Raw genomic sequence first — 10,928 nt, forward strand, 5'->3', positions numbered from 1 at the left:
CAGCAATCTAAATTCCTGTTGGAAAAGAGTGTAAAAAATTTGCTCAGCATGCGTCACAGGCCCGCATGACACACTGCCCCTTTTCAACTGCCCCACCAAGCCTACTCAACTCACTCCAGTAGGATTGTGGTTACAACCAACCGAAGTACCCACATTCCTAGAACTGGAGATATATCCGGAACCATCTTATGAAGAAAAAATAAAAAAGCATCAATCAGCTTTGCCGACGCCCCACGAGAATCGAAACTTTCATCTATTGACATTATCGACTCTAATACCGGCTACGCAATCAAAATACTCTTCCACTATAAATTTGTATTAGGGGTTTCAGATGTTGTGGCCCTTTTTGAACGTATAAACTCGCCGACAAAAATATATATTTGGATTAAAGTTCAAAAGTGTTGCGGAGAAGGTACCTGAAGGAATGGGTCGAGAAAGTCCAATTTGGAAGTGGATCTTATTTTGGGAGTCATATCTTTCCGATATCGCGCCCACCAGTCATTTCAGTTAGTTACCGTATAAATTAGAGCTTTCTTCAAAAACAAACATAATATCGCTGTAAAAACGACCTCAAGGAGTAGCATCGGTATAAACGTGCAAAGGACCCTGGACTGCACTTAAACAAAAATATTGAACTTATGTGGGGGAGGTACCCTAAGGAGAAGACCGATATGGAATATTTTCGAAGTTAAACGAAATGTGGACAGCATATTCGGAGATCCAAAATTTCGACCAAATCGGTTGATCCGTTCAAGATAATCCTGCGTACCATTTTTTTGTATTTTTGAGGGGGAGGTACTGGAAGGATTGGATCGATATGACCAATCTTTTTTCCATAGGCAGGTAAAGTTCGAAGATGGGCTATATCGGAACACTTTTTGGTATAGCCCCCATATAACGATTTTCGGTATTTTGAGGGTATTAGCTAAAATTTATGACCGAACTACCTGTAAGTTGACTGTTGAGCTTTCTAGTAATCACAAAACATCTCCCCAAAAACTGTCAACATAGGTCAATGTTTTGGTAGAGCCCCTATAAAACGGTACCTCCTGATTTTCGGTATTTTGTGGATTTTAAGTACATTTTTTGACCGAACTATCTGTAATTTAAGGTTTGGGGTTCTCAGTGGTCACAAAGTATATCCACTAAAAACCGTCAACATAGGTCTATGTTTTGGTATAGCCCCCATATAGCGGTACCTCCCGATTTTCGGTATTTTGAGGATTTTAGCTAAAATTTTTGATCGAACTACCTGTAATTTCACGTTTGGGGTTCCCAGTGGTCAAAAAATATCTCCACTTAAAACCGTCAACATAGGTCCATTTTTAGGTATAACCCCCTACATAACTGTACCTCCCGATTTTCGGTATTTTGAGGGTATTAGCTAAAATTTATGACCGAAATACCTGTAATTTGACAGTTGAGGTTCCTAGTAATCACAAAACATCTCCACCAAAAACTGTCAACATAGACCCATGTTTAGGTATAGCCCCCATATAACAGTACCTCCCGATTTTAGGTATTTTATGGATTTTAACTACATTTTTTGACCGAACTACCTGTAATTTCACGTTTGTGGTTTTCAGTGGTCACAAAATATCTCCATTTAAAACCTTCAACATAGCTCCATGTTTAGGTATAGCCCCCTATATAACTGTACCTCCCGATTTTCACTTTGATATAGCCGATTAAATACATTTTTTATGCTTTTTTAACCTTATTTAGGTATCAGTGGTCACAAAATATCTCCGCCTAAAATTGTGGACAGGAAAGAATATAATTACTCCGTTTTAGTTCACAATATTTTATGGTGGAGGGTACAAAAAGTTCGGCCCGGCCGAAATTAACGCTATTTTACTTGTTATTTTTATTTTAGTTCCATTTTACTTCTTTTGAATTCCTCAACTTACCACAGTTAAATAAGAATCCTCTTCTATGCTTTTTCTTTCAGCTTTCTCCTCTGGTGTTTCATCCTCATTGCTGTCATCCTCATCTTCGTCAATGATAAATTGGCAATTTGTTAAGGTAAGTACAACATTTAATACCATACAAAACAACAACAAAGTTTTCGGATTGCATTCTCTAAACAACAACATTTGAGATTACCACAAAAATCTATGCGACAAAATTTCAATAAATATTTTCAGATAATTTTTAATTTTTTTCCAATTTTAATATTTGTTGCAATTTGAATTCGTTGCGGATTTTGAAATGCACTTTTTGCCACTTTTCTTTTTAAATTTTTTCAAATGTAACGAGCAACAACGATACCCCGATTATTTAATACAAAAGTGAAATTATTTAATTTTTTTTATTGTTGTGTGTTTTTATTTGTTTTACAATCGATCGCCGTGTTCGGTTAGTGTGGTGCTTGTCAATCTGCTAACAGAGCTGAATGCAGACTAAACCATTGAAGTTATTACGTTAAGGCCAAAAAATTAACGATTTTTTTTGGATTTTGATTTTGGCGTTGGTCAAAACAGAGCGGGTCGTTTGTGTACTTCAATGCCAACGTTGGGTCGTTGGTGTGTCTGTCCCTCGAGGTGCGTAATGCGTCGAGGTGCTATGATTGACCAAACAGTTGATTGCTGGGCGGAAGAAAGAGCACAAGAAGAAGAAAAAGAAGAAATGAATTGTCATTGTTTTTGTTGTCGTTTGTAATTGGCCAAGTGTCGGTCGGTGATAACGAAAGTGTATGACGACGAGTCGATTTTTTGTTTTGTTTTTGTTGTTATTGTTATAAACAAAACATTTAAATTAACCCATTCCAATGTGGATTTTTTGTTGTTCGTTCGTCTGTCTCGTTGCCCATGTAAATTTTGTATACCTCTGGACATTGATCGGGTTTACAGTATTTTGATTATTCATTGTTATCCACTGGCATTGGTCGATCCACTGTTTCTCTCGCTCATTAACCAAATTACCAAATAATGCAACCCGCTTCTGTTTTCGTTGGTCATTTGAGTAAAACAAGTCTTAAATGAATGCATTTCTCTGTCGAACCCTACCAAAGTTACAAAATGTTTGCATATATTTTCATATTTTTTGGTGTCTTTTATTTGAACATTTCTTTGGGTTTTGGTGGGTGCGAATGCTCGGTGTTGTAGGTATTATTGAGATGTGAAAACACACAAAAAATTTATTCGATGATTTGAAATTAAAATTAGTTTATTTGACATTGAAAAAGTGTAAATTTGTTTTGAACATTATTATCCAATATCACCACGACATGGTAAACATAATATGTTTATTGTTCAGTTTACTGAACCTAAAAGTTATCGTAATATCTATACAAATTCTGGTTAGCTTCGCTAATCTATATTGATTATTGGTTCATTATAACCGGATTCGACTGTATATAATCGAATATTTAATGAAAAATCAACCTTATTTTTCATAGGTATGTGAAAACATTTCTCAGAAAATAGTGCAGCATATTTTTTGGTGGTCTTCCAGCACGCGTATGTACATATGTATGTGTAAATATAAACAATAAATGTTGTTAAACTTATCGAAATTAGTTATCATAAATAATGTTTGTATGCGTTTTAAGTATGCGTGAAGAATTGATAATGACATTATTTTGGAGTGATAAAAAATTATGGAGTGTCTGATGTCGGTTATAGAAATGGCTAAAAAATATGAAACATAAAACAAAATATAAAAAAATAATAATAAATAAAAAATATCAAATATAAAGTATTAAATATAAAATGTAAAATATAAAAAAAAATATAATAAAAAATTTAAAGTATTAAATATAAATAATTAAATATTAAATATAAACTATAAAATGTAAAATATTAAATAAAAAATATAAAATATAAAATAAAAAAGTAAAATATAAAATAGTAAAATATAAATAGTAAAATATAAATATAAAAAAATTAAAACTAAAATATAAGATATAAAAATATAATATAAAATATAAAAAAATAAAATATAAAAGTAAAATATAAGATATAAAAAATTAAAAAGAAATAAAATAGAAAATATACAATATCAACTATAAAATATAGAGTATAAAAAAAAAAATAAAATATAAAATGTATAATGTAAAAGTGTGAAATATAAAATATATATTGTATACAATATAAAATATGAAATATAAAAATAAAATATAAAATATGAAATATAAAATATAAAATAATTAAATAGAAAATATAGAATATACACTATAAAATATAACATAAAAAATATAAAATATGAAATTTAAAATAAAAACATAAAATATTAAATAAAAACAAGTAAAAAAGTATCAGTCGGCAGAGATACACCCTCAGCCTATGTGAATTGAAACTTTCATCTACAGTCAGATCGAATGTATTTTTAGTATTTTCATTATTTTGTGGCCTTTCTTCGACATTTGAATTAGGGTTAAAGTTCAAAAGTGTTGCAGAGGAGGAATGGACCGACAAAGTCCATTATGGAAGTGAATCTTATTTTGGGATATATCGCCCACTAGTCATTTAAGTGGGTCATCGTATAACTGCCAGGACGCATGGACTTGTCCACGGAAAACATAATATCGTTGTAAGCAGGGCAACAACGAACAGCATCGGCATACATTTCCAAAGGATCTTCCAACAGACCTTAAACCGCACGAAAAAAAAAAACACAAATGTTGAACTTTTGTGGAGGAGGTTCCCTAAGGTACCTACATTTTAGAAGATAAACTAAATTTTGACAAAATATTTGGAGATTCAAAGTTTGGACCAAATTGGTTGCCCCATTCAAGTGATATCGTCCTAGCATTTTAGTGACATTTTTTAAATATTGGGGAGAAGTACCGGAATTTGTGGACCGGTATTGCCCCATGAAACTAAGTGTGGATATAAAATGACGAAGACCAAATGTTGGACCAAATCGGTTGAACAGTTCGAGAGTTATCGTTCTCTCCGACCGCCACATATGGTGACATAGGGGTTTTTTACACCTTTCGGTTTTCTTCACAAGAAATATGGGCTCACTCCTGAGAAAACTTTTACCGTCGTAATGGAGATAGCGAATGCAAATCGCTTCAACACAAATCAAAGTGATTCGAGAGCAGGTCTTAAAGTGAACTTATCCGAAATTTTGTGTAAAAGGTACCAGAAGGAGGAGACAAATATAGTCCACATTCGAACCTGATCTATATCTGGTAGAAATATTAGGATGTACAAAGTATGGATTACATCGGTCACTTCCTTCAAAAGTTATTGTGCGCACAATTTTTCCCGAACATTTTTAAACTTTTGTGGGAGAGGTGCCTGAAGGAGTGGACCGACATGGCTTATCATCGAATTTAAACTATGTTTGGACAAAATATTACGAAGACCAAATGTTGGACCGAATCTGCAGATCCGTTCGAGAGTTATCATGCGCTCCAATCACTACACACGGTGTCATAGGGGTTCTTTGCAACGTTTAGGCTATTTTATCAGGAAGTATGGACTTGTCCCTGATGAAACTTGTACCGTCGTATAGGGGGCAGTGAATACAAGTTGTTGCAACAAAAATCAAAGCGAAGGAGTGGACCGATATAACCCATCTTTGAACTTAAACTAAGTTTGGACAAAATATTGCTATAGCCAACTTTTGGACCAAATCGGTTGATCTATTCGAGAGTTATCGTGCGCACCAGCCAGAGAGACATACATACGGACGGACATGGCTAAATCGACTCCAAATTGTCTGAAACACATTTCTTCCAAAACATACTTTCGATGAGGCACATTTTGCCCGTATGAAAGTGTATATAAATGCAGAGGGTATATAAAACTTTAATCTTTACATGTTATAAATTTTGTGTGGGTGTGGTACGAAGTAAGGAGTGGTACGAAGTACGTTCCATATTTGGACGTAATCCAAGTATGTACGCGAGTGTTATGTCAGGCACAACCATGTTTAGTTAGTGCCGGCAGATTTTTTGGAGCTCAAGGGCCATTATCTCAAAAAGTATGAACTTGTCCCCAAAAAAGAAGACACCGTCAATGAATAGAATACAAAGTCAAAATTTCGATTTTTAACAAAAAATGTGCCGTTCATTGACCATTAATCGGTCAAAACATTTAAGGAATTGTCTTATTTGAAGACAAAATTTTGATGTATTCAATAAACTCACAAAAATATATGAAGACTGAAAACCAAATTTCTGTAATTTTGGTTGGATAATGTGGCTAAAACCTTAAAAACCTGAAAATTGAGCGGTACCGTTCCATGGGGGTTATATCAAAAGGTGAACCAATACCAACAATTCTCTGTAAAAATATTTCGCAAGACCTGGCGAAGACTAAATATCAAATATCAGCTACATTGGTTGTTTAATGTGGCTAAACTCTTGAAAATACCGAAAATCGGGCGATACCGTTCTATTGGAGCTATATCAAAACATGGACCTATGTGCATAATTTTTTTTCGGCCCATTTGGGCGTGAAACATATGTAAAATCTTCAAAATTCCGAAAATCGGGAGGTACAGTTATATGTGGTCTATATCAAAACGTGGACCATAATTTTTATCGGAAAAGTTTTTTGTAAAGTGAAAACCCCGCAACTCAAAATTCAACCAATTTGGTTGATAAGTTTAGCTAAAATATTCAAAATATCGAAACATTAAGAAGTACCGTTGCATGGGGACCAACCTTCCCAATTTTTTGCTCTCGACATTGTCAGTGAACTATAAGTATTTATACCAAAATTCATCTGGCAACGCCAACTCCTTTTATATTTGGCGTCCGTTTATTTGATTTGAGGTTATGCGCCATTATCTCGGGAACTATGGACTTGCCCTCGAAAAATATCAATGACGTAACGGGGGCCGTACGAACAAAAAATTTCATAACGATTCGTGAGGTGTCACTAAACTGCACTTATTTCAAATTTTGTGTGGGAGGTACCTGAAGGAGTGGACCGATATAATCCAGACAGACAGACGGACGGACATTGCTAGATCTACTCAAAATTGTCTGAAACGGATATCGTACAAACATACTTTGGGTCTAAAACCATTATTTCGTTGAGGCATATTTTTGGTCGTATCAAAGTATATACATATACCCTATTTAGCCTAAAGGCTGAGGGTATAAAAAGGACATGGAAGGAACTGAGCTAGAAGGACAGCATATTAGATAGAAAGTTTCCTCATTCTATTTAACTGAAAACATGTCATCTAAAAATGATGAAACAATATCTCCAAACAGAGATATAAAGCTATTTTCTCAATGATTGATGGGGGTCAATCAAAAAATTCATTATGTCATAACTCAGAAATTTCAGCTATGGGATTCGTTGGGGTTCTCAATTGGGGCTTTCATTCCGAAAAGAAATTTTTCCAACCCCCAGATCTTGACTTCCATTTTGTGTCACAGGGTATTCAGTAAGATTTCCCATAGGGACCACAATGTCTTTAATAGAAGACAAGGATGACTTCTCATAAAAACAAGATGAGAATACCAATAGACCTTTGTGAGAAGACCAGTAAGATTTCTGACGAAAGAGGTTAAAGGTCCAATCTTATTTCTATTATCATAGAACTTTACTTTTGTTTGCAAAAATTTAAAGAATCAATTGGATCAACAAAATAGGGATGAATAGACTACACTTCAGAGGATACTAAATATCCTGTGAATTGTCCTTTAACTTAGTATAATATACCGTTTGCATATATGTTTTCTTATACCTTTCTTTTAAAATAAATAATGATTTTTAAAAAAATATTCTTGTTTCAAATTTAATGTAATATTTCTATAACGTGGAAAAAATTTTGCCCGGAGTCGGAGTCGAGTTATTTTTTTCGACTCCGACTCCAGCAAAATTGCTCGACTCCGATTCGTAGACTCCGACTCCGAAACACTGATGTTTACAAAAACTTTTTATCTTCTTAAATTGTAACAATCGCGCGATTTTTCAAAATTATTTTCGCCTGTGGCATTTTTTGTTTGCAAATTTTAACAACTTTTTAATTTCTTAAACAATGAAAATATTTTGGTAAAAAATCGCGCGATTGTTTTAAAACTATTTTCGCCTGCTGCGCTTTTCGTTTTTCAGAAAGTATATTCAAGTTTTAACAAAAACTTGTTATTTTCCTGCAGGCAGAATTTTTCGTTTAAAAAAGGTTTGATGGCAAATTTTAAATATAGTTCGATTTGTATTGGCTACTACTTATTTTGTCTTAATTTTCTTGGAAAATGTTAAATCGATTATAAATTAAACATTTGAAATAAAATTGTATTTAACTAAAAATCACTTAAATTAAAAAAAAAAAACGGACATAACTCCCATTGGGACTTATGTCCGCTAGGGGGTCGTACAAAGCACCCACAAAAAATTTGGGAGTTATGTCAGCAAACCAAAACGATTTTGGGAGCTATGTCCGTTGGTAGTTATGCCACGGCACTGGCACTATTGTAAATTACATGGCACTATTGTAAATTACATGGTGCCCTAGCGTATGAATTGTCCAATTGGATTTTTATACCCTCAGCCTTTAGGCTAAAGAGGGTATATACACTTTGTGTGTGCCTCATCGAAATAATGGGTTTGGACCCCAAAGTTTGGACCCCAGACATAGATGAGGTTCCAATATGGACCCTTGGTGCACTCTTTCGGGTACCTCCCACACAAAATTTTGCTTAAGTGCAGTTTAAGGCCTGCTCTCGAATCGTTTTGATTTTTGTTGCAGCCACTTGTATTCACTACCCCCATTACGACGATATAATTTTTTCAGGAGCAAGTCCATACTTCCTCAGAAATCAGCACGAAAACTGCAAACAACCCATATAATACCATGTGTCGTAGTTAAAGCGCACGATAACTCTCGAACGGATCAACATATTTGGTTCAAATTTTGGGTCTTTCAATATTTTTGTCCAAACTTAGTTTAAGATCGAAGATAGACCATATCGGTCCACTCCCCCGCAAAGTTTCAAAATTTTTCGCCAAGATTGTGGACTCTAGGAGGGGGTAACCGAAATGAGCCAAACTTTGCTATTGGTAATTTTACATTCCGGCATAGATCGGGTTCTAATATGGACTATATCGGTCTACTCATTTGGGTACCTCCCACACAAAATTTGGAAAAAGTATAGTTTAACAACTCCTCTTTGATCTTATTAATTTGTGATGCAGCATGTTGCACTTGCGGCCCCTGTTACGACGTTGTAATTTTTTTCGTGGGCAAGTCCATACTTCCTGAAAATTGTCCTAAAAAATTGTTTCCTACAGATTTGTATTAGGTCCGAATATGTACTACATCGGATCACTCCTACGGGTACACCCTACCCAAAGTTTGGAAAAAATGCACTCGTCTTGGATCATATCCTGCAGTAATGTTGGCGACATTTTCTGAGTATTTTAACCATATAAACTTTATCTACAAGTGGTGTCTTAGGACACGCCATTCGGACTCGGAGATAAGCTCTGGGTCCCATACCATGAATCGGGGTACACCCACTAATTGATATGAGAGAAGTCTCCATTGTCCCTTCTGGGATGTTTGTGAAACAATTATTATATTATTATTTCAGCATGGTGTGATACGGTGCCAGAATCCACAAGGTTATCTCTTACAATAAGTTTATTTGTCCCATAAAGAAATTTTGATTTGTGGAAAGCTAATTCCCATGGGTACTGGTGTAGGGTTATTTCGTTTCCGCATACGAAGTTGCGGGCACTTTGCTAGTATAAAATATAACACTTTAAATGTAAAATGTAAAATATAACATGTAAAAAATGCTTGACCTGTTTCACCTTTTATTTACAATAAATTATCCCTTACTTTTAAATTAAAATTGATGATTGAGTAATGCAATTAATTGAAATTTAATTATTTATGCAATTTCTTTTCACAATTCTGCGAAAACTTTATCCTCTTCAATGGAAAGTTTTTTTTTTTTACTTTTTGGTTGTTTTTTTTTCTTCGTTCAGTTACAGCATAATTTGTTTCTCGAAACCACCTTACGAACAGGTCCAAGACAATTACAACAACAAAGTTAAACAACAAATGATGTAAATAAAGCTGACCCAAATCTCTGAGATACGAAACGGTAACACAGTCGTCAACCACTGACATCGAACAACCAAAAGAAATAACAAAGAAATTAATTTATTTGCTATCGCAGCACTATTTGTTGTTGTTGCCGGGAGGGGATTGTGAGATAAATACTTGTGATACTACTACTCTCCATGAATAATGTGCATCTTTTTTTCTGGTCAGTAAGTCACACTTGCTGGTCAATCGATTGTTGTGTGTGTGCATGATGATGGTGATTATCTGCAGCTTATTTACCGTAAAACAAGAAACCCCAAAACAACACTGACCACTGTCAACAGAGCTAAAGCTTAAGCTGTGTCATACCCAATTCCGATTTCAATTAACATATTGACCGACCGACTGTCATGAATATTCAACGAAAGTAAAAGTGATGCTTTGTCGGTATTTATTTTGATTCTCTTTTCTTCTTACGTTTCCTTTAATTTGGTTTTACGGAAATCTCGACATCAGATCAAAAGATGTCAACCAAGGGATTACATAATTTCTTTGAGTGTGTGTTTCAATTTGTATATGTATGTCTGCCGTTGTGTGAAACATGTTTGACACCATAATGTCAATATGAAATATTACATCCGCCAACTACCACTACCACGGAAGAGGAGTGGGAGAGATGAAATACAACCCGAATTATAAACTGGCGCTAATTATTTATTTGTTTTATTTTTGCGGGATTTATGTTTGTCACTGAAAAGAAAAGGGTGATGGGATTGGAATGACAGGTTTTATATTTTAAGTTTTGTGTACATAAACTATGCGCCAAGAAAAGATTTTTCTTTTTATATTACAGGGGTCTCCTGTGGTCGATATTCATGTGGAGGTCTCTTGTCTATAACCAACCTTTCTTCAATAAAATATTTCCTGTCATTAAGAAACACAAACATTTTAATTTTACACCT

General features: G+C 34.4%; 1 protein-coding gene across 1 annotated transcript in view; it reads right to left on the reverse strand.

Moving 5' to 3' along the window:
* Positions 1-2,048, reverse strand: part of Lip1 (Lipase 1) — a 35,729-nt gene extending 33,681 nt beyond the window's left edge. Inside the window, exon 1 of the mRNA XM_073965430.1 lies at positions 1,911-2,048. Coding sequence (XP_073821531.1) covers positions 1,911-2,048 — 138 coding nt within the window. The remainder of the gene's footprint in view (positions 1-1,910) is intronic.
* Between the last annotated feature and the right edge of the window lie 8,880 nt (positions 2,049-10,928).

This window comes from Musca autumnalis, unplaced genomic scaffold (genome assembly GCF_047663935.1).
Source record: "Musca autumnalis isolate F117 unplaced genomic scaffold, ASM4766393v1 scaffold_2, whole genome shotgun sequence".
Taxonomy (NCBI): Eukaryota; Metazoa; Arthropoda; class Insecta; order Diptera; family Muscidae; genus Musca; species Musca autumnalis.